The 24,887-nt window shown below is 44.1% G+C and overlaps 1 protein-coding gene across 1 annotated transcript in view; it reads left to right on the top strand.

Annotated features, from left to right (window-relative positions):
* LOC111949361 (protocadherin Fat 3-like) overlaps positions 1-19,027 on the top strand; it is a 326,201-nt gene extending 307,174 nt beyond the window's left edge. The window contains 14 exon segments of the mRNA XM_070433886.1: positions 975-1,107; positions 1,319-1,387; positions 1,390-1,435; positions 1,437-1,479; positions 2,422-2,646; positions 4,121-4,364; positions 7,197-7,270; positions 7,273-7,349; positions 9,991-10,264; positions 10,585-11,035; positions 11,883-11,996; positions 13,778-13,837; positions 15,516-15,551; positions 16,765-19,027. Coding sequence (XP_070289987.1) covers positions 975-1,107; positions 1,319-1,387; positions 1,390-1,435; positions 1,437-1,479; positions 2,422-2,646; positions 4,121-4,364; positions 7,197-7,270; positions 7,273-7,349; positions 9,991-10,264; positions 10,585-11,035; positions 11,883-11,996; positions 13,778-13,837; positions 15,516-15,551; positions 16,765-17,462 — 2,544 coding nt within the window. The 3' untranslated portion in view covers positions 17,463-19,027.
* The last annotated feature ends 5,860 nt before the right edge of the window (positions 19,028-24,887 follow it).

Here is a 24,887-nt window from a genome sequence, read left to right as displayed (position 1 = left end):
CTCCCTCCTCTCTCCTCTCTCAGCTCCTTTCTTATTTCTTTCTTTCTCTCTCTCTCTCCCTCCCTCCTCTCTCCTCTCTCCATCATCTCTCCTCTCCCTCCCTCCTCTCTCCTCTCTCCTTCTCCCCTTCCTCTCTCTCTCTCACCTCCTTCTACTCTCTCCTCTCTCATCTCCTCCTCTCTCTCTCTCCCGTCTCTCCTTCTCCCTCTATCTCTCTTCCTCCTCTCTCTCTCTCTCTCCCTCCTCCCCCTCTCTCCTCCTCCTCTCTCTCTCCCTCCCTCCGTCCCTCCACCTCCCTCCCTCCCTCCCCCCTCCTCTCTCTCTCCCTCCTCTCTCTCTCTCTCTCCCTCTCCCTCTTACTCTTCTCTTTCCCTCCTCTCTCTCCTCCCTCCTCTCTCTCTCCCTCCCCTCCTCTCTCTCTCTCTCTCTCCTCTCGCTCCTCTTCTTTCTTTCTCTCCCTTCCCGTCCTCTCGCTCTCCCTCCCTCCTCCTCTCTCTCTCTTCCTCTCGCTCCTCTTATCTCTCCTCTCTCTTCTCTCCCTCTCTCCCTCCCCCTCTCTCTCCCTCCCTTTCTCCTCCCGCCTCTCTCCTCTCTCTCTCGCTCATCTTCTCGCTCTCTCGCTCTCCCTCCTCTCTCCTCATTCTAACTCTCCCTCCTCTCTCTCCCCCTTCCTCATCTTCTCTCTCTCTCTCTCTCTCTCTCGCTCCTTTCGTCTTTCTCTACTATCCCTCCTCCCTCTCTCTTCTCCCTCCTCTCCATCCTCTCTCTTCCCTCCCTCCTCTCTCTCCCTCCTCCCTCCCTCCTCTCTCCTCTCTCTCTCGCTCCTCTTCTTTCTTTCTCTCTATCCCTCCCTCCTCTCTCTCTCTTGGTCATTCTTCTTTCTCTCTCGTCTTCCTTCCTCTCTCTCTCTCTCTTCTCTCTCTCCCTCCTCTCCTCTCCCTCCTGTCTCTCCCTCCTCTCTCTCCCTCCCTCAGATTGTAGCTGTTCCCCCAGCCTCAGGTTGTGTGATGACAGACCCGCCCAGAGAGACATGCAGGTGTGGCACAGAGGGCACCAGAGTACCGTACCCTGCCAGTGTCCACCAGGGGAAACTAGGAGAGTGTGCAGGTGCTTTTGAATGTTTGGATCCTTTGTAAATGCTGGTGTAATTTGTGGATGCAAATAGAAAATTCCAAAATGTGTTCAATCATGCATGTGGTGTGTGTGTGGGTACGTGCTCTGACTTCTGCATTTTGTGTGTGTGTGTGTGTGTGTGTGTGTGTGTGTGTGTGTGTGTGTGTGTGTGTGTGTGTGTGTGTGTGTGTGTGTGTGTGTGTAGTACAGGTCACACGTCTTCTGAGTTTCTCAGGGAACAGCTATATCAAGTATAAAGTGTCTGATGGAGAAGGACAGGAGAGATGAAGCTGGGACTGAGAATCAGAACTCTACAGAGCGAGGATCATCATGTACACACACTCTGACCCCTGCACTATACTGAAGGTACACACACCACACATCACACACTGACCCCTGCACTATACTGAAGGTACCCCACCACACACACACACTGACCCCTGTACCATACTGAAGGTAACCCACACACACACACACTGACCCCTGCACCATACTGAAGGTACCCACACACACAACTCTGACCCTGCACTATACTGAAGGTACCACACACACACTGACCCCTGCCCACTATACTGAGACACACACACACACAACTGACCCCTGTACCATACTGAAGGTACCCACACACACACACTGACCCCTGCACCATACTGAAGGTACCCACACACACACTTGACCCCTGCACTATACTGAAGGTACCACACACACACACACACTGACCCCTGCACCCATACTGAAGGTACCCACAACACACACTGACCCCTGCCACTATACTGAAGGTACACCACACACACACACACTGACCCCTGTACCATACTGAAGGTACACACACACACACACACACACTGACACCCTGCCACATACTGAAGGTACCCACACACACACACTCTGACCCTGCACTATACTGAAGGTACCCCCACACACACACACTGACCCCTGTACCATACTCGAAGGTACCCACACACCACTGACCCCTCACTTACTGAACGGTACCACACACACAACAACACTGACCCCTGCACTATACTGAACGGACCCACACCACACAACACACACACACACGGTGGTACACACACACACGTACACTGCTGACCCCTGTTTAAGGTACACACCTAAACATGCTAATCCCTGTACTATACTGAACATAACAGACAGACGTGATCAGCCTACTGTTTTATATTCAAGGTACACACACTGTACACATGCATGGATAGTCTGGATACCCACAGCACGATCCACCCTTGTTATTACCTGAAGCTAAGCCACTCGTCTGTGTCTAAATCCTGCCTATCTTGTTGTGATTGACAGCTAGAGGAGGGTAAACTGTGGTTCCAGCTGGACTGTGGGAACAGCCCTGGTATGCTGGGTATCTCTGGGAGGCCCATCAACGATGGGAACTGGCACACGGTGACTCTGGAGATCAACCGTAACTTCACCAGTCTGTCTCTGGACGACAGCTATGTGGAGAGGAGGAGAGGACCACCAAGCTTCCAGCCACTAGGGGCAGATGGGTCTATCTACTTTGGAGCACAGGTGGGCTTTCTGTGGAGGTGAAGGGGTGTGTGTGTGTGTTTTTGGTTTTATTATCCTTGTGGGGACCAGAAGTAATCACAAGGATAGTAAAACAAGGAAAATTGGGGTCATTTCTCCAGTCCACACAAGGAAAAAGGCTATTTTAGGTTCAGGGGTTAGGTTTAGGGTTACAATTAGGGTTAGGGTTAGAAGTAGAGTTAGGAGTTAGGTTAGGGTTAGGGATTAGAGAAAATAGGATTTTGAATGTAAATTAATTGTTAAACATGTAGGTGTGCGTGTGACAGATTTTTTCAGAGTGGGGGGGTTGTGTGTTATAGGGACACTGATATGTTTGTTTGGGCGTGGCTGATGTGTGTTTTGCATCTCAAAGCGTTATGGATTTGTATGTGTAAGTATAGTGTTTCTCTATAGTGCTCTTACCAATTTAATCTAGTTAGAGTGAGGAACACAACACAAGACGCTGGATAGGAAGCTCTGGATAGGAAGCTCTCGACGGGAAGCTCTGTATAGGAAGCTCTAAATAGGAAGTTCTAGATAGGAAGCTTTGGATAGGAAGCTCTGGATAGGAAGCTCTGTTAGGAAGCTCTGCAAAGGAAGCTCTAGATAGGAAGCTCTGGATAGGAAGCTCTGGATAGGAGGCTCTGGATGGGAAGCATTAGATAGGAAACTCTGGATAGGAAGCTCTTGATAGGAAGCTCTGGATAGGAGGCTCTGGATGGGAAGTGTTAGATAGGAAACGCTGGATAGGAGGCTCTGGATGGGAAGCATTAGATAGGAAGCTCTGGATAGGAAGCTCTGGATAGGAAGCTCTGGTAGGAAGCTCTAGATAGGAAGCTCTGGATAGGAGGCTCTGGATAGGAGGCTCTGGATGGGAAGCATTAGATAGGAAACTCTGGATAGGAAGCTCTGGTAGGAAGCTCTGCAAAGGAAGCTCTGGATGGGAAGCGTTAGATAGGAAGCTCTGGATAGGAGGCTCTGGATGGGAAGCTCTGGATAGGAGGCTCTGGATGGGAGGCTCTGGATGGGAAGCGTTAGATAGGAAACTCTGGTAGGAAGCTCTGCAAAGGATGCTCTAGATAGGAAGCTCTGGATAGGTGGCTCTGAATGGGAAGCATTAGATCGGAAGCTCTGGATAGGAAGCTCTGGATAGGAGGCTCTGGATGGGAAGCGTTAGATAGGAAACTCTGGATTGGAAGCTCTAGATAGGAGGCTCTGGATGGGAAGCGTTAGATAGGAAGCTCTGAGGAAGACAGCCTGTGTGTGTATAAATGAATGTACTGTATTTAGTGTATTTGGGGATCAAAATCTTTGTCTTTCAAATTGTTGTCTGAACATGACTTGCTCCATATTCAGAAAACAACATGAAAAAGCTTGGTATTCTGGTTTGATATTATAGTTTGTGTGCTATACCTATTTATATACAGTATTTGTTTGAATGTTTGTATGTATACATAAGTCTCTCCTCTCCCCCCAGGTCCAGCCTCCTAACTCTCGCAGCCTGACAGACAAGAAGGGTCCTCGGGTGACGGATGGTTTCCAGGGCTGCCTGGACTCAGTGATGCTCAACAACAACGAGCTGCCCCTGCAGAACAAGAGGAGTCGCTATGCTGAGGTGGTGGGCCTGACAGAGCTGAAGCTGGGCTGTGTTCTCTACCCCGACGCCTGCCTGAAACAGCCCTGCCTCCACGGAGCCACCTGCACCAGCCTGCCCTCCGGTGGTGAGTCTGGAGAACTGCAAGAGGAAATAGATGCGGTCACAAGAGGTTGTGTGTGTGTGTGTGTGTGTGTGTGTGTGTGTGTGTGTGTGTGTGTGTGTGTGCGTTGCGTGCGTGCGTGCGTGCGTGCGTGCGTCGAACCAGAGGAGGCTGGTGGAGGAAGCTATAGGAGGAACGGCATTGTAATTGCTTGAAATGGAATTAATGGAACAGGCAAATTGTGTCTTCTATATGTTTTGATGTGTTTGATATCCTTTTATTTATTACAATCAGCATTAAAATGAGCCTGTCCTCCTATTGCTCATCCTAACAGCCTCCTCAGTTGTGTGTGTGAAACAAACAGGCCTGGGTTGGAACAAAAGCCTCCACCACCCTGTAGCTCTCAGAGGCAATGATTATTGGTGACATTAGTGTCCACAATACACAGCACTGATTCCTGATTGATTGTTTGATTGATTAGCGTTTACTTGGAGGTCATCAGGGTGATGGATGATGATCTGTGCCAGTGCAGACCTATAACTCTCCAGGATCTGGATCCCCTCAACGTTATTCTATTATTAATCCATATGAACTCCTAATTAAACTGACCTGACCCACTGTTTTTTCAAGTGGGACTGTGACTCCTTCATCACTTCTGTTCTCTTTCTTCTCTCTCTCTTCCTCCTTCTTCTTTTCCTTCTCTCTCCTCCTTGTCTCAGTCTCTGTCTCAGTCTGTCTCTCTCTGTCTCTGTCTCGCTCTCTCTCTCTGTCTGACTCGCTCTCTCTCTGACTCGCTCTCTCTCTGACTCGCTTCTGTCTCTGTCTCTCTCTCTCTGTCTCTGACTCGCCTCTCTCTGACTCTCTCTGTCTCTGTTCTGTCTCTCTATCTCTCTCTCTCTCTTCTTCTTCTCTCTTCTCTCTCAGCCTGCTTCTCTCAGTCTTTGCTCTGTTCTCTCGTCTTCCTCTTCTCTCTCTCTTCTCGCTCTCTCTGCACTGTCTGGAGCCCATCTATACGATTGGTTTATGTTGTAGAGTTTATTGGGCAGTTTTTTAAAATTAATATTGCCGGTTAATTTCTTCAGAAACACGTTGATCTGACTGTGATCTGACAATGGTGTCTGTGGTCTGACAGTGAATGCACTAATGGTGGAGGGGTCATTTCTCTATTTCTCTCTCTATTTCTCTCTTTCTCTCTGTCTCTCGCTCTCTCTTTCTTTCTCTTTTTGTCTGCCTGATCGTGTTACCTTCTCTCTGTCCTTATCTTCCTCTCTTTGTGTCGTCATATCTCTCGAGTTGCTCTTCGTTTTTTTTGTCTGTTCATATCTCTTCTCCTTTTGCCTGAACTCAAAAGACCTACATGAACAAATCGTATCGTTTTAAAATCAGACTACCGCCAGGGCTCAAGACGTTGGCATTTTACTGGAGTCAATGGGGAAGCCTGGTTAAATGTCATCTCTATCGAAATTCCCTGCCTGGACTCAGCAGGGTGACCCCTTGACTTAATGTGCTGACTTAACACATCGAGGCCAAGACTCAACACAGAGAGAGTGACTTAACGCTCCCCTGTGTTGGTCTTTCCCGGTCTCCCCACTCGCATTGCGGAGCACTCTGAAAAGAGCACGGCATTCTGGGGCTTGTCATGGTCCCCTGTTTTTGGCACACCCGACCTTTGTGTAAAGGTTATCGGAGCGTGTGTGTGTATGTATTCCGGTATCCCACTGTGTGTGCGTGTGTGTCTGTCTGCGCTGTGTCGATAAACACAGTGACATTTCCCTGCGTTTTCCTAGTGGTGTGTGTGTTTGTGATTGTGTGTGTGTGTCAGTGTGATTTCCCAGTTGCATGAGCCTCTAGGTGTGTGTGTGTACCCGTGTGATTTCCCAGAGGTGTGTGTGTGTTGATGTTTAGGCTGGCAAACTCTCGTCAACCCCATGCCAACTATTCCTGGCACCGCCGCCAAAGCTCAAACAATGCACACACTAGTCTCTACAGCACTGAACGCATTCCTGTGTGTGTGATGGATTGTGAGTGTGATGGAGTGTGTGTGTGTGTGTGTGTGTGTGTGTGTGTGTGTGTGTGTGTGTGTGTGTGTGTGTGTGTGTGTGTGTGTGTGTGTGTGTGTGTGTGTGTGTGTGTGTGTGTGTGTGTGTGTGTGTGTGTGTGTGTGTGTGTGGAGTGTTGAAGTGTGTGATGGAGTAGGAGTGTGTTGTGTGGATGGAGTGGGAGTGTGTGATGGAGTAGGAGTGTTTGTGTGATGGAGTGGGAGTGTGTGTGTGATGGAGTGTTGTGTGTGTGTGTGTGTGTGATGGAGTGTAAATGTGTGTGTGTTGGAGTGTGTGTGTGTTCTGAATTCTGCTATGATGGTCTGACTGCTTTGTTGAATTATAGCACTACTAAACCTGTATGCAGAATACTTCATTTTACACCCCCCATACTAGCTCTGACTTTGCTGATAGCAACTTAATTGAGGGAAAATGTACTTAATGTGATATGTGGTTGTCCCACCTAGCTATCTTAAGATTAATGCACTAACTGTAAGTCTCCCACCGGTTAAAGGCATCTGCTTAATGACTCAAATGTAAAGTACTTAATTTACTCTCCTTCCTTTTTTCTTTTTACTCTCTGTCTCTTTTCTCTCTCTGCTAATGTTTCATTCTCTCTCTCTCTCCCACTCTCTCTGTCCTTCTCTCTCTGCTAATGTTTCATTTCTCTCTCTCTCTCTCTCCCCACTCTCTCTGTCCTTCTCTCTCTGCTAATGTTTCATTCTCTCTCTCTCTCCCACTCTCTCTGTCCTTCTCTCTCTTCCCCTTTTTATTCCTGTCCTTTCCTGTCCCTTTGCCTCTTCTCTCTGTGTATTAGGTTTTGCCTGTAGCTGCAGTCCCCAGTACACTGGAGGGCGCTGTGAGACAGAGATCACAGCTTGCGTTCCTAACCCCTGCCTCAACAGTGGTGTGTGCAAAGCCATCGGCAACGCTTTCCTCTGCAGCTGCAGAGAGGGTTCCAGGGCACCACGTGAGTTAATATCACACTAATGATCACACTGTATACAGTGGGGCAAAAAAGTATTAGTCAGCCACCAATTGTGCAAGTTCTCCCACTTAAAAAGATGAGAAAGGCCTGTACTTTTCACCATAGGTACACTTCAACTATGACAGACAAAATGAGAAAAAAATCCAGAAAATCACATTGATTAGGATTTTTAATGAGTTTATTTGCAAATTATGGGAAAATAAGTATTTGGTCACCTACAAACAAGCAAGATTTCTGGCTCTCACAGACCTGTAACTTCTTCTTTAAGAGGCTCCTCTGTCCTCCACTCGTTACCTGTATTAATGGCACCTGTTTGAACTTGTTATCAGTATAAAAGACACCTGTCCACAACCTCAAACAGTCACACTCCAAACTCCACTATGGCCAAGACCAAAGAGACTAGTCAAAGTGACACCAGAAACAGAATTGTAGACCTGCACCACAGGCTAGGAAGGCTGAATCTGCAATAGGTAAGCAGCTTGGTTTGAAGAAAAATCAACTGGGAGCAATTATTAGGAAATGGAAGACATACAAGACCACTGATAATCTCCCTCGAGTCTGGGCTCCACGCAAGATCTCACCCCGTGGGGTCAAAATGATTCACAAGAACGGTGAGCAAAAATCCCAGAACCACACGGGGAAACCTAGTGAATGACCTGCAGAGAGCTGGGACCAAAGTAACAAAGCCTACCATCAGTAACACACTACGCCGCCAGGGACTCAAATCCTGCAGTGCCAGACGTGTCCCCCTGCTTAAGCCAGTTACATGTCCATGCCCGTCTGAAGTTTGCTAGAGAGCATTTGGATGATCCAGAAGAAGATTGGAGAATGTCATATGGTCAGATGAAACCAAAATATAACTTTTTGGTAAAAACTCAACTCGTCGTGTTTGGAGGACAAAGAATGCTGAGTTGCATCCAAAGAACACCATACCTACTGTGAAGCATGGGGGTGGAAACATCATGTTTGGGGCTGTTTTTCTGCAAAGGACCAGGACGACTGATCCGTGTAAAGGAAAGAATGAATGGGGCCATGTTATCGTGAGATTTGAGTGAAAAACCTCCTTCCATCAGCAAGGGCATTGAAGATGAAACGTGGCGGGTCTTTCAGCATGACAATGATCCCAAACCACACTGCCCGGGCAACGAAGGAGTGGCTTCGTAAGAAGCATTTCAAGGTCCTGGAGTGGCCTAGCCAGTCTCCAGATCTCAACCCCATAGAAAATCTTGGAGGGAGTTGAAAGTCCGTGTTGCCCAGCAAACAGCCCCAAAACATCACTGCTCTAGAGGAGATCTGCATGGAGGAATGGGTCAAAATACCAGCAACAGTGTGTGAAAACCTTTGAAGACTTACAGAAAACGTTTGACCTCTGTCATTGCCAACAAAGGGTATATAACAAAGTATTGAGAAACTTTTGTTATTGACCAAATACTTATTTTCCACCATAATTTGCAAAGAAATTCATTAAAAATCCTACAATGTGATCTTCTGGATTTTCTTTTCTCATTTTGTCTGTCATAGTTGAAGTGTTCCTATGATGAAAATTACAGGCCTCTCTCATCTTTTTAAGTGGGAGAACTTGCACAATTGGTGGCTGACTAAATACTTTTTTGCCCCACTGTATATACAGTATGCACGCCAACACACTCCTGTCCTGAACACATACCCATGGAGTTGACTGTCTCAGACATACAGAATATGACAGACACAACAACACCCTTTAACTCACTCACTCACACACATAAACACCCACCTTTTAAATTAGCTGTTTGTTTTAGCTGGTTCAGCTGCTTACTTGCCCAAGTAGTAGATATAATATAAAGTATGTCATATATAAAGTATGTAATAAAGCCCTCTGTGAACGCAATGCCTCATCATTCTCACTAGGTGGCCGTATAAACCAGCTTTTCTCTACAGTGATAGGCAGAAGAGCCAGAGCCCCAAGCTGCCTGCAGCCTGTTTAAGATTCACTCAAAGAGTTGAAAGAGTAAAGATGACATTTCATTCTGCTTGTCTCCTTCTCTCCAGGGGGTTTAGGGGTGTTCCACTGTGTTACATTAGAAATCAAGGCTAAGATACAAAGCCACACGCTCACTCATGTATACACTTTTCTTACTCGCTGCAACACACACACACAAACAAACCAACACTCACACAAACTAACCAACACACACATACACACGCACACACACACACACACACACACACACACACACACAAACACACACGCCAGAAGCTTGTGTTCCATCATCAAAGCCATTTTCATTTCAGATGAGGAAGATCAGGAAAGTCAATCTCAGTGTGGTTGTTATTTAATAGTGAGCATATGAGACTAGGAGTCCCTGAGCTGTCCTCTATCTCCCTCTCTACGTCACTTTCCTCCCACCTCCAAATGAAAGGAGAGTCTTCCTCACTTTTAGTCAGTCAACTATTAAATGACCCACAAACTATCTGTATGTAACAGTTTATTAAACATTCTGATGTATTGATATTCGCCTACTTCAAGGATCATTTTTGGAGTGTATTTTCTCTAGAGGCATCTGTAAGTCAAACTATCCAAACTAATTACCAAACTGAGTTTTAACAACCCCTCTGCCCCCGTTCCTCCATTCACCCTCTCCAGGTGTGAGGAGGATGTAAACGAGTGTGAGAGGGGCAGAGCCACGGGCGGCGAGGCAGAATGCGAGAACGGCGGTGTGTGCGTTAACACGCACGGCTCGTTCTACTGTAACTGCACGGCGGGCTTTGTGGGCCAGCGCTGCGGCCTGCGGCCCGTGGTGGTCCCAGACATGCAGGCTGGACACGCCGTGCTGGGGAAAGAAGAACTGATCGGCATCGCTGTTGTCCTCTTCGTCATCGTCAGCCTCATCATCCTCTTCATCGCCTTCCGCAAGAAGGTATCTGTATTGTATTGTTTGATTTATTCTTGTGTGTTTTTATTTTTTACAGATGTAGGATCTTAATTTGATCACCCTGTTGCAAGAGACATTTTTTACTTGTTTTGTATTTGACGTTTAAAAGGCTTCTGAAATGTATTATTTCCACTTTGAAATTTCAGGCTTGATTTTCTCTTATGAAAATGTTTAGCAACCCCAACAAAAATGTCCATAAATTGTAATCCACATATTAATTCACATTTACAGTTGCTGTAAGAACCTACATCTGTAATACTATATATTGTTTTACAAGACATACAATAAAAACATTTTGTCTCCAGGTGTTCCAGAAGAACTACTCCCGTAACAACTTGACACTGGTCCAAGATCCAGCAACAGCAGCTCTGTTAAACAAGGCCAATGGGGTTCAGTTCAAGACCCTGCGCTGCATGCCGGGAGACCCCTTGAACCTGTACGCCGAAGCGGGGCTGTGCGCCACGGTGATAGGGGGAGGAGCCGGAATGATCGGCCCGCCCCAGGTGCCTGTGAGGCCCATGGCGTACACACCCTGTTTTCAAGGCGACCCACGGTCCACGCTGGAGAAGATGGCGGACGGGAGAGGCGTGGAACACAATGAGATGAGCACCTTCCACCCAGAGTCACCCAGGATTCTGGGAGGCACGATGCGGAGAGGGGTGGTGGTGTGCAGCGTGGCACCCAACCTACCACCTGTCTCGCCCTGCCGTTCCGACTGTGATTCCATCCGCAAGAGCCCCTGGGACAGCGACGAGGGTCAGTGTGTGTGGGTGGGGGGACATAGTTATGTATTAGTGTGATGTGTTTGAACCTGTTTGTGTGTGGTACAGTCTTTGTTCATACGTGTTTGTGGTGTCTTGTGTGTGTGTATTCATGCATACTGTATATTCAAATGTCCGTTTGTGTGATTGAGTATCCCTCCAAGTGATTCTCTTTTCCAAGAACCCTTGAGGGGTAGTGCATTGTTGTTCTATTACCATATTCATTCATATTCATATTACACAGAACTACACTCAGAGATCATCACGTTCAGTTTATCAAGACCATCCTAATTATGAGCTGGCTTTGATTCCCAAATCAAAAGTGTGTGTGTGTATGTGTGTGTGTGTGTGTGTGTGTGTGTCTGTGTGTGTGTGTGTCTGTGTNGTGTGTGTGCATTCATGCATATATTCAAATGTTCGTTTGTGAATGTGTATCCCTCCAAGTGAATCTCTTTTCCAGGAACCCTTGAGGGGGAGGGAATTGTTGTACCATTTCCATATTCATATTCATATTACACTGAACTATAGTCAGACTGCATCACGTTCAGTTTATCAAAACCATCATAATTATGAGCTGGCTTTGATTCCCAAATCATAAGAGTGTGTGTGTGTGTGCATGTGTGTGTGTGTGTGGGTGTGTGTTTGTGGGTGTGGGGTACTTCTAGCTCTCCGTGCCATCATTGTTGTCACTGGAGCCGAGGTGTGTGTGATGTGTGCCTCAACAAAGACAGCCCTGGTACGAAAGAGCCTGTGTTCTTCTGTGACTAACCTTGCAGAGGGCCAACTCTCCCTGGCCTGCTCCCAACTTCCTCTGACCTCTAACCTCTGACCTCTCCCTGCAGGTAAAATGGTAGATATGGGCGAAGAGATGACCTGTTTCTCAGGGAGTAACAAGGGCAGCAACTCTGAGGTCCAATCACTGAGCTCCTTCCAGTCCGACTCTTGCGATGACAACGGTAAGACATGCCCCGCCTTTCTCGTAACTCTTTCTGGCCGACAGTGAGCTAGTCTACCGTCTGGTCCGATAACAACCCTTAACAACCCCTCATAACCCTTTAATGACGGCAGATTCAGAGTAACCAGATGTGAAAGCATTATGGCCAAAGCTCCCTAAAGCACATTGCTATGACCATATTGCTTCAATAACAGTCCCTTTAGATTGGCAAACACCAAAGAGATGGGGGACAAGGGGTGGAGTCAGAGGTGGTTTGGGGAAGGGCATTAGTAAAGAGATGCTGTGATTAACAACAACAATAACTTTGGGAATTTCTACAGTGTTTTATTGTTTCCTAAACCCTCTCCAACAAATGCATTTACTCTTGCTGTGTTATAAAAGTGTTTCAGGAAACACTAACATCCAGTGTTAGTTTATTTGTCCCCAAATCATGTTGATTTATTGTTTACATGTGTTTAATATCATTTGTCCGTGTTAATTCCTGGAGTTTTTTTTCTCGTTTTTATTCTAGTGATTTTGTTAACTTTTTAATTTCCACACCTGTCAAATTGTGTTTTAATTTGAAGTGAGAGAGTGTGCAGACAGACAGCAAGCTGGCCTAAGAGAAATGACATTACGCTTCCATCCACACAGCTGTGTTGTGTTTGTTAACTTGTCATCGTTTCATCATTATGAATTCAAACACATGTTGTTCTCTTCCGTGGCGTTCTATGGTTATAGTCGTTGATGCTCCAGTTCCAATTGTTGGCAGAAGCCAGTTCAGGTTTTAGGTGGTTGTTTATGTGTTGTGTTATCTGTGTTTTGTATTGTTATGTTGTTTATGTGTTTATGTGTTGTTGTGGACTTTGTGGAGTTTTGATATTGGAAAAATGTCAGTAGTAGTTGTTTTTACTTAGAGAAATAGCCTATAAGTTGTTAATTCTGGATCAACATGGATCACTCAGATCATCCTGCAAAAATCACTGCTGTCACCATGGTGAATCTACATAATCATAGTGTGTTGCTACTATGTACTAGACTACATAGCTGAAATGCAATGTTGACGTATCAACATTGAAGCTTCATTCATTCATAATTAATGGAACCGCTTCACTGTCAATATGATCACATTTCACATAGCTGTCTGTGATGTTAGCCAATCAGGCCACAGAACAGTTTGAAGCAGACCATTCAGTGCGAACGACCGCTCCAGTGGATATGATCTGATGTCATTATTATGTTAATTCCATTTTCTTTCTTTCTCTTTCTTGTTATTTTTGTATTTATCTGATTTTCACTGAATGTCTTCAAAACATAATTGAACAATCTAGCTCTCGTCTCTCTGAACACAGCCCTACCTCATGTTTACATGTGTAAATGGAAGTGTGTGTGCGTGTGCGTGCGTGCGTGTGTGTGTGTTTTCTTGCTGGGGATACTCTCCAATACTAGATTATGTTAGTCCCCTCCTACACTCTTTTTTGGTTCCAGGTAAGTAGAAAGAACCCTTTCGGGTTCCATGTAGAACCCTCATTGGAAATGGTTCTACACGGAACCCAAAAGAGTTCTAACCTGGAACCGAAAGGTGTTCTCTAAAGGGTTCTCCTATGTGGAAAGCCTAAAACCCCTTTTGAGATCTAGATAGCACCCTGGTTCCATATGTAGCTTTTGATCAGACACCTCCCATACTACACGGCCCTAGTGTTTATCCCATCTTCAGCCAATAGTAGCTCTGTTTCCTGGGAGCCTGTTGTCAACTTCCTGTGTCTCAAATCGTGTCTCCTCCCTCTGCTTCTCTCCAACAAGCCTCCATAGTGACCGTTATTCGACTGGTCAATGATGCAGTCGACACTATTGAAAACGAAGGTACCATGTCTCATCCACCCTTCTCACTCTCTCTATCCTTCTGACACTCTCTTTACTTCTCCCTGTACTTATCTCTCTCTCTCTATGAGATGCCATGATAATGCTATCCATGACAATGCTATCCATGACAATGCTATCCATGACAATACCATGACAGTGCTGTTGTTTGAAGATCGTGTACTTCAGCTATGGTGTAAAATACATGGCTTGTATGTAATCTCAATGTACACACATACTGTAGGCTTTATATTTTCAGTACACATCCAAATACCTAGCTTACATGGAACCCATATGTTGAAGTGTCAAGCCTCAACACACACACACACACACACACACACACACACACACACACACACACACACACACACACACCAGGGGTTCATGGGGACAGGCTGACAAAAGGTCAGGGCTGAATCAGAGTTTAACTCAACATGTGCATTGACATAGTACACATACTGTACATAAAGAAACTGACATATTACACATACTGTACATAAAGAAACGGACATTTTACACATACTGTACATAAAGAAACTGACATTTTACACATACTGTACATAAAGAAACTGACATATTACATGTACATAAAGAAACTGACATATTACATGTACATAAATAAACTGACATATTACATGTACATAATAAACTGACATATTACATGTACATAAATAAACTGACATATTACATGTACATAATAAACTGACATATTACATGTACATAAATAAACGGACATATTACACGTACATAAATAAAACTGACATATTACACATAACGTAAATAAACTGACATATTACACATACGTAAATAAAACTACATTTACACATACATAAAGAAACTGACATATTAACACGTACATAAAATAAACTGACATATTACATGTACATAAATAAACGGACATATTACACGACATAAATTAAACGACATATTACACGTACATAAATAAACTACATTAACACGTACATAAATAAATTGACATATTACACGTACATAAAATAATTGACATATTACACGTACATAAATAAATTGACATATTACACGTACAATAAATAATGACATATATACACGTACATAAATAAATTGACATATTACACGTACATAAATAAATGACATATTACACGTACATAAATAAATGACATTACACGTACATAAATAAAACTGACATATTACACGTACATAAAGAAACTGACATATTACACGTACATAAATAAACTGACATATTACACGTACATAAATAAACGGACATATTACAACCTACTGTACGTAAAGAAACTGACATATTAACATGTACATAAAGAAACTGACATATTACCGTACATAAAATAACTGACATATTACACAGACATAAAGAAAACTGACATATTACACGTACATAAAGAAACTGACATATTACACGTACATAAGAAACTGACATATTACACGTACATAAATAAAAAACTGACATATTACACGTACATAAATAAACTGACATATTACACGTACATAAAGAAACTGACATATTACACGTACATAAAGAAACTGACATATTACATGTACATAAAGAAACTGACATATTACCCCCCTCAAATCTCATATGGTCCGGTCCTAATCCGTGCCAACACCTGTTTGGCACCTCTAACACAAACACAAACACACGCTAACACGCTAAAGCGCTCTCTTCTCCTGTTCTCCCACCTGACAGTGTCAGTCATGGACCAAGGTCAGAGCTACAACAGAGGTGACCCCCTTCCCCCTCTTTATTCTTCATCTCACATCACTCACTCCCTTTACTTCTCTCTCCCTCTTAATCTCACTCTCTCACCTAGCTCCTTTCTTCTCTCTTTTCATTTCTCTCTCTCCCTCTCTCGCTCCCTCTTCCTTCTCTCATCCTCTCTCTCCCTTTCTCTCACTCTCCATCTCACTGCACCCCCCTCTTCTCAGTCTCCATCCCAGTTCACTGTGTTTGTGTGATTTGTTACTCCTGGCCCCCTGCCAACACACACACACCCCAGCATGTGTTAGCCCCAGTCACAGTATTGTTCTGCTGACTGAGCAACCCTGATGCATCCTTGGAGATGTCACGTTGCCAGGGTGGAGAGGCTTCTCTGACTCTCCAACGCACCTCACTGCCGTCCCTTCACAGTTTGGCCAATTTTGGCTTTCCTTTGCTTTCGCCTGCTGCCCGTGACATGTTATGGTTGATCCTCTCACTGCATTGCATTTACATCCCATTGCATCCCACCGAGTGTGTTGTTTCATTGTTACTCCATGTGACTGACGTTTCTACTGCTTTTAATGAGTTTGTCCTCGTTGACGTTGCTTTGTTGAGATTTGTTGTCTGAAGCTTTTCTTGAACTTGTCAGGATGGATACAACTTTTTAGTGTTTCTCACTTTGGTTTTGTCATTTCCTTTGATGCGCGTACTGTTTGTTTTTCCTTTCTTAGTTTTTCTTTAGTATTTTACAGTTTAATGCTTTGTGAAACAGTCTTGTTAACATGTGGAAGTATATCAAGCTGTGATGTGTTTTTTTACTTTGAATGATCCCATCGGTGAGTAACCGCTGATCTCTCACCATGGCTTGGCTGTTCCGAAGTGCCACCCTGACTCCTCCTGAACCCTGGCATGCTATGACCTGTTGACCTGTGACCCCTGACGTTCCCAGGCCTCCCTCTTGCATGTTGTGAAACCTTCAAACACAGCTAACATGTTCCCTGTACCGGATGTTCCCCGTACTATGGTTGACATCTAACTGTGTTTTTGTTGTCTACAAACATGCCCGATGGACCTCTGCAGAGAGACTGTAGTGGTCCACTAACATGCCCGATGGACCTCTGCAGAGAGACTGTAGTTGTCCACTAACTGATGGACCTTCAGATTTGAACTGTCCATCGGGCATGTTGGCAGAGACTGCGTTTGCTAAATGTAATCTAACTGTCTCTCCCTCCTCCAGCATATCACTGGGACACGTCTGACTGGATGCCCAACTCACGGCTACCCGACATCGAAGAGGTGCCCAGTTACGAGGCCAGCGGCCTAGGGGGCCACGGAGACATGGTTGCCTCAGCCTCCCGACTGGGGGGCAGCTCTCGCCTGGGGAGCAGCGCCCGGGAGCTGGAGTCAGACTACTACCTCGGGGGCTACGACATCGACAGTGACTTCCCCCCTCCCCATGAGGAGGAGTTTCTGACCCAGGACCAGCTCCCTCCTCCCCTCCCCACTCCCTTGGAGGAGTACCAGGGGCACCCCTACGACACCCTTCCCACTACCCAGCCCGCCTCCAAGGAGAGCACCCTGAGTGGGAGTGGTAGTGACAGCACCGGACGCCACAGGTCTCCCCGCCCACACTTCCACCCCAGCCAATACCTGCCCCCACACCAGCTGCCCCTGGGGGAGGCGGGGCAAGGCGGGCCCGGAGGGGAGGAGTTCAGCACTTTTGTGGGTAGGGTGATCACCCCGGGAGGCGGGGACGTGGAAGATAATGTGTCGCTGAATATGAGGTTGTCGGTGAACGCGTCATCGGCCTCGGACCTGTCGGCGCCCTGCGGCTTTGACGACTCGGAGGCGGGCGGTAGTGACTTTGACAGTATGGATGAGCTCCACCGGGGTGGGACATACACCGTAGAGATGCAGCAACAGACTGAGGTCTGACTGGGCCCCACCGTGGGGACAAGAGTACTGGCTAGGGGACGGGATGGGCAGGAGAGCAGAACAGAGACAGTTAGAGTAGTGTGTCGAGCTGGAGTTATGAGAGATGGAGGTCCTTGCTCAAAGAGGAATGATTGGTGTATAATGGACACACTGCTAGCTAGTGGCTACGTTATCAAAACAGTACCCACCCTAACCCTTCAACCACTGCCATTGTAAACACTAACCTTAAATTAAATCAAATCCAATTGTATTGGTCACATACACATGGATAAACCACTTCACCCATTGCAGGCTTTATCCTTAAATTAGTTTCCCTCATTCCAAGCCACTACCCTTAACCACTACCCTTAAGCCACTACCCCTTAAGATAATAAGCCGCATACAATGGAAAGCAATGTGTTTTGTCACGTTAGTACCTATAGCTGGTTATGATCATAGCCACTACCCTAGCAGTGGCCCGTGTCAAGGTCAGCTGAGTGTTATACTCTTCCATAGCAGGAACATAAAGCCTACCAGATATGTTGAGTAGGAATGAAAACAGGGTGAGAATGTGAATAAGAAAGATTAAAGTGAAAAAAATACAAACTTTTGAAGAGACAACTGCAGAGAAAATGGATGAGCTAATCAATAAACAAAATATTAAGAATGTTTGGGGAAAAAATTAAAGGGACAATATTGTAATTGAATGGTCAGTACTGTGATATGGCCTTCTCTGTCATAGTGGATGTGATTGTTAGCTGCACGCTCCACACAGCTCCCCTGTCCCACCTCTCACTACACCTGCTCACCCACAGAGACCCAATGGACTTTCCCCTAACCACGATGCAATTCACTTGGGGGGGAACTCCCCCCTGTCAGATTTGTGTCTTTTTTTCCCCCTAGTTTTTTTATTTTGTACAAATCCGCTCATACATAACCTGTACAGAATTTGTGAAATAGTAAAATGACCATAGTGGTGCAATGGAAATGGAAGAAGAAGATATGTTTTTTATTATCCACTCTAAGAATGCTATTTGGATTGATGTGGAATATGTTTAATATTACCCTTAGTCCAGACCTCCTCCCCCGAAATCAGACCTGTGAAGCCATGAGAGTTTAGCCATCCTTCTGTCCCACCGCATGCTAAACTGCTATCCTGCCAAGTCGCTCATTTTGCTTTAATGATATGATCTTTATTGTTTTGCACTAGTATCTTTTGATGTTTTATGTTTTCATGATTATTACATGAAACATGCTATATTATTGAAATCCTCCAAAGGGCATTATGATAATATGTAAATTCTGGGCCAGTGAAATTAGCATAATAAGCACTGAGGAATTTTTGTGTTAGTAATTGTTTTTTCACAAAAGTCCCTGATTTTCAAATAGACATTGAAAATTGACAATTCACATTGAGTGTGCTTGAGCTATTACATTTCCCAGCATGCAGCTCAATGTCTTTTATTTGATTTCCTTCTTCCCATGMTGTTTTGCACTGAGCAGGTTTCATAGAGTCACTCCAGAATTTCCCAAAGCCATAACAGCAATAGACTGACTGATAGATGAGAAGTAGGGTCCATGCACAATGCAAATGCATTCTGGGAAAATAATATAATAATGTAGCATCCCATACCAATCACAGCGGCTAGGCAGTGTTGCATCATGGGTCTTGTCAGTTGCAGTGTTACATTTTGGTTCTGTCTGCTTAAAAACTAAAATAAACAAAGGCTAACATCGGCTTTATTCTACACATCTGGACAGATAACAAAACAGATGAGTTTTGGACTTGTATTTTGGACTTGTATTCTACACACATCTGGACAGATAACAAAACAGCGTCGTATTGGACTTGGAGTTGTATTGGACTTGGAGTTGTTTTGGAATATAATATGCCTGATCCAGTCAGGCAAGATTTTTTTTGTAAAAGATGTAAGTTTGTGTTAAAATCTTTGTACAGTGTACATAGATAGCTAGGTTGTTTAAATGCTGATTTTGTAGATATTGAATTGCAATTCTGACTGACTTTCTTTGAGTTTCTTGTGTTTGATGTGAATGTGGACTGTAAGAGACCATGATAAATCAATCATTTAACCTCAGCTCCCCTCCTCCGGTCGCATTTCAACTAAAGTCTTTTTTTTATTTTATGAACCTTTGCTTTAAAAGATAAATAGCCTTTCAATAGACTGGGTGGTCTTCCACAGTATTACATGTACAAAACCTGCATTACATTACATCCCTGGGGGTTTTCTTTTTTGTTTAATATCTTTCTCTGGTTTCTGTTCTTTTTGAATTATTTTAGGTAGTATTAAAATATATCTAATCTAACTGCAGCAATTAAGTTTACAAAATTAGTTATTTTTAACTGCTTTTTTGTTTTTTAAATCAATGCTGAAAATAAAAAGGTTCTTGATCAAACCAAGTCTAAATTCTTCCTCAATGCAATGGAAAAAGTTTGCCTATGATGTTACAGAATGGACTAAACTTGATTAACTGTAAAAGGTTTGCGAGGTAACTTGTTTCCAAGGTAACTTGATATAATTACAGATTTATATGCAAGTATCACATATTGCTCTAAACTCAACTCTGACCTCCAAGCCAATTCCACTGCATTTTTTCATTGTTCCCCTCTAATTAGTGACTGATTTAGACCTAAGAAATCAGGTGCAATGAATTATCAGGTAGAACAGAAAACCAGCAGGCTCCAAACCTCATAGGGTAAGAGTTGAAGACCCCTGCTCTAAAGCATTGTTTCCCAACTCTGGTCCTCAAGCACCGCCAACAGCACATATTTATGTTGTGGCCCCGGACAAGCACACCTGATTCTACTTGTCAACTAATCATCAAGTCCTTAACAAGCTGAATCAGGTGTTTTTGTCCGAGGCTACAACAAAAATGAGTGCTGTTGAGGGTACTGGAGGACCGGAGATGGGAAACAATGCTCTAAAGTACCACACAAGTCATCAAGCAGACCCATAAAAACATTACACAGAGATACATTGGTACACAGTCCAGCACTACAACAAAAAAACATTTAGCAACCCAGTGGACCACAGCACTACATTATGAGTAGCTATAGAAACCATGTAAACAGTGGTACAAAGCGCTATATAATTCTGTAATAAACTAAACTATCCTGTAAAATACTATACTTCACACTGTAGTATACCTCGATCATGTAGTGCTTACTATAGAATGTTGTAGTATACAGTACTGTAGAATACTGTAGTGCTTACTATAGAATGTTGTAGTTGTGGAACACTAGATGCCTAACTTGACAAGCGTATAACAAAGGAAACTACTAATTCCAGGAGATCCATGCAAACTGTCAAAGGCATAGTGTTGTATAGCAAGCATGTGTGTGTGGTCTTTTTGGAAGTTACGCACACTGGTGTACACCAATACAATAATACGCGGTGGGAACCAATAGATAGAGCTGCCGACTGACACACACGCACACACACACACACACACACACACATCAGCTTGCATCAGGTGGAATGACGCACTTATAACTCAAGTCCGTGAAACCACGAGAGAGAGAGAGAGAGAGAGAGAGAGAGAGAGAGAGAGAGAGAGAGAGAGAGCAAGGCTGTGTGCAAAAGGTGATTGCACAATACACATAAGATTGTCAATTGACGGTGGGTTTTTCAACAGTTGTAGACTGTAGAATACTATATTGCACACTAGTATCCCCTGATCATGTGTAGTATTTACTATAGAATTACGTAGACTGTAACAAAACACAACGTTGTTTTAACTATAGTAATACTACAGTATTTCATTAGCATATATCCCACCCATTCCCCATATACCAGTTTGTTCGTCCAATGAGTGAGAAACCTACATGCCAAGTATATACCATATTATGTTCCCTAAATGTTATAGAAAAGAGTAGAAGCTCTACACTATCTGTTTAGATTCCAGATCTATCTACCTACAAGTTATGGAAAATGTGATCTTTTAATATTTGTCCAGTAGTTTTCCTCAAGGAGAAAACCCCCACTTCTATGCTGAAGATAATAAAACAAAAACACTATGGTAAATACTATCGTAATGTCTGCAAAAACACTACAGTAATTACTATAGTATATGCTATAGTGTTTTTAACTATAGTAATACTATAGTATTTATACTACTGTATTTATAAACTGTAAATACTACAGTAAAGTCCGCAAAAACACTACAGTGAATACTATAGTATATAAATACCTACATACCTCATGTGTGTATGTGTTTGTGAGTGAGTCTGTGTGAGTGAGTCTGTGTTTATTAATAGCACATTAATGCAGTGGAAACCAGATAGGCCTGTTGTTTTCTCAATCTCATATTAATAGCTTAGAGTCACTAGAGACCTTTTTCCTCTGTCCCTCTCTCTCAAATGTTTTCTGTCTGTATGTCTATCCCTCTCTTTCTCTCAAATGTTTTCTGTCTGTATGTCTGTCCATCTCTCTCAATTTTTTCTGTCTTTGTCTCTCAGCTGTTAACTCTCTCCTCATCCCTCTCTCTTTCTGTAGGCTATTTAGCTTTGTCATGCTAGTTTCTCTTACATTTCTCTTTTTCAGGGCTGCAATCGGTTTTAGAATTAGTTCCAATGTGTACAGTACATCTAGGCATACAGGGAAACAAGTAGGAGGAAATGTCCTTGATTATGGACTTCCTATCTAAACCCTCAATGCCCTGTCTTTGACCTTCAACCTTTGACCTCTAAGCTGAGGTCAGCTCTCAATCACTCTGCTGCACTCTCTGAAGTCTCCTCCCATCTACCTTTTACTTTCATTCACCTTTATTCACCCAAAAACTATTCCACTTTGTTCACTGTCACCACAGAACAAACTCCTGATGCATTATCAGCCTACAGAAACAATCGTTTGGAGTTTTTGTTGTTTGAAATTAAAGTAAACAAATATGGAGACACACACATAGTAGAGTAGTTTTCTTCTCCTTTTTGTTGAGCTTCAGAGACCTAGGGGTTTCACTATCTTTTGCTGACTCACAAAAGAGCACTGACTGAGGTGGAGGACTGACTGAGGTGGAGGACTGACCGAGGTGGAGGACTGACCGAGGTGGAGGACTGACCGAGGTGAAGAACTGACTGAGGTGGAGGACTGACCGAGGTGGAGGACTGACCGGAGGTGAAGAAAAGTGACTGAGGTGGAGGAACTGACTGAGGTGGAGGGACTGACTGAGGTGAAGAACTGACTGAGGTGAAGAACTGACTGAGGTGAAGAACTGACTGAGGTGAAGAACTGACTGAGGTGGAGGACTGACTGAGGTGGAGGACTGACTGAGGTGAAGAACTGACTGAGGTGGAGGACTGACTGAGGTGAAGAACTGACTGAGGTGTAAGAACTGACTGAGGTGAAGAACTGACCGAGGTGAAGAACTGACTGAGGTTGGAGGACTGACTGAGGTGGAGGACTGACTGAGGTGAAGAACTGACTGAGGTGGAGGACTGACTGAGGTGGAGGACTGACTAAGGGTGAAGAACTGACTGAGGTGAAAGAACTGACTGAGGTGAAGAACTGACTGAGGTGTAAAAACTGACTGAGGTGAAGAACTGACTGAGGTGGAGGACTGACTGAGGTGGAGGACTGACTGAGGTGTAAAACTGACTGAGGTGAAGAACTGACTGAGGTGTAAAACTGACTGAGGTGAAGAACTGACTGAGTGAAGAACTGACTGAGGTGAAGAACTGACTAAGGTGAAGAACTGACTGAGGTGGTAAAACTGACTGAGGTGAAGAACTGACTGAGGTGAAGAACTGACTGAGGTGGGAGGACTGACTGAGGTGGAGGACTGACTGAGGTGTAAGGTGAATGGACTGAGGTGAAGAACTGACTGAGGTGGAGGACTGACTGAGGTGGAGGACTGACTGAGGTGTAAAACTGACTGACTCCCTCTGGGTTGTCATTGGGTTTCTTCTCAGCTTCAGTGTTTGGCTTTTCTCGCTTTGCAAGTCGATGATCTTATGACGTTGACTGACAAGCCATGGTGTGTGTGAGGATGACCTTATGACGTTGACTGACAAGCCATGGTGTGTGTGAGGATGATCTTATGATGTTGACTGACACTCCATGGTGTGTGTGAGGATGACCTTATGATGTTGACTGACACTCCATGGTGTTCCAGTTAAATGTAACTCCAGTTAAATGTGTGTGTGAGGATTACCTTATGATGTTGACTGACAAGCCATGGTGTGTGAGGATGATCTTATGACGTTGACCTGGTGTGTGTGGGGGTCTGTGTGTGTGTCCCTTCCTCTCTCTGTTAACGTCTAGCAGTGGCTTACTCTGGTTTGTTATGTTTAGATTTTTAGATTTACATGACGCATGATGTTTGAACAGCTTCCTGAGTGCTTTAGGGGGTCTGGCATTGTCAATCATTTCTACAGTAACTCACACACATTCCTTTTCTAATCTGAAAGAGAACAATACCTTTTACTCAGATATGCTATGGAGTGGATTGTTATCCATCTGTTTCTGACTGTGTTTGCAGAATAAGCAACAGAGTGGGTTATTACTAGAAGACTAGAAGAAGATGATACAACCTCGGCCCACAACTAATGGGATTTAATGTAGTCTGACAACACCTATAAACTATACGTATTGTATTCATTCCCGTGGGAATTAAAACTAAAGTGCATTAGGACAGGATAAGTGAGCACTGTTGGAGGTTGTTAATTTGAGCCAGTTTGCTACAGCAGTGAAATTATCCTGCAGCAACAGGAAATGTGAATTATTATGTGAATTATAATTAATGGACATTTTTGTAGGGTTCGATACATTTTTCGGAAGGGAACATCAAGTCTGAAATTCCTATGTGGAAATTGGAGACTTCAGAAGCATTTTCAAACCTCAAATACACAAGTTTTTAATTTCCTACATTGCATAAAATGTATCCTGCAACAGGGTGATCACAATAAGATCCTACATCTGTACATCCCTATTTCCCAGCGCCAGGTGTGAGATCGGTGTGGGAATGCCGCCCCATACCGTTCCCATTCCATTCCCTATTCCAATCCCCTCACACTGCCAGAATATTGAGAAGCTTAATCACATACACATATTTCTGCTCGTAAATAAAACAAGCACTCACAAGTGATGTAATTAGAATTAATTATGGAGAAGAGATTAAGATTAGCACCAGCATCATTACACAGATTATTTTTATAAACTCACTTCGTTACGTTCACCTAGATTAAGCTCAAATAACCTTGAGTTTTTCCCCCTCTCTTCTTAGAAACACACAGATTCATTATATGAATATATATTATATTAAACATGTTGGTTTGAGGGCTCTTTGTGTGAAGCCTGCGATGGCATGTGTTGCATGCATGATATGTCCAGAGAGTGCAGTTAGAGGTCATGTTGAAGGAGTGAAAGGGAATTGAAGAGGAAGAAATGCTGCTGCTCGTAGCCAATTTGAATGATCTCTACTAGGGTTGTT

This window comes from Salvelinus sp. IW2-2015, linkage group LG22 (genome assembly GCF_002910315.2).
Source record: "Salvelinus sp. IW2-2015 linkage group LG22, ASM291031v2, whole genome shotgun sequence".
Taxonomy (NCBI): domain Eukaryota; kingdom Metazoa; phylum Chordata; class Actinopteri; order Salmoniformes; family Salmonidae; genus Salvelinus; species Salvelinus sp. IW2-2015.
This window is presented reverse-complemented; position numbering and strand designations above follow the sequence as displayed.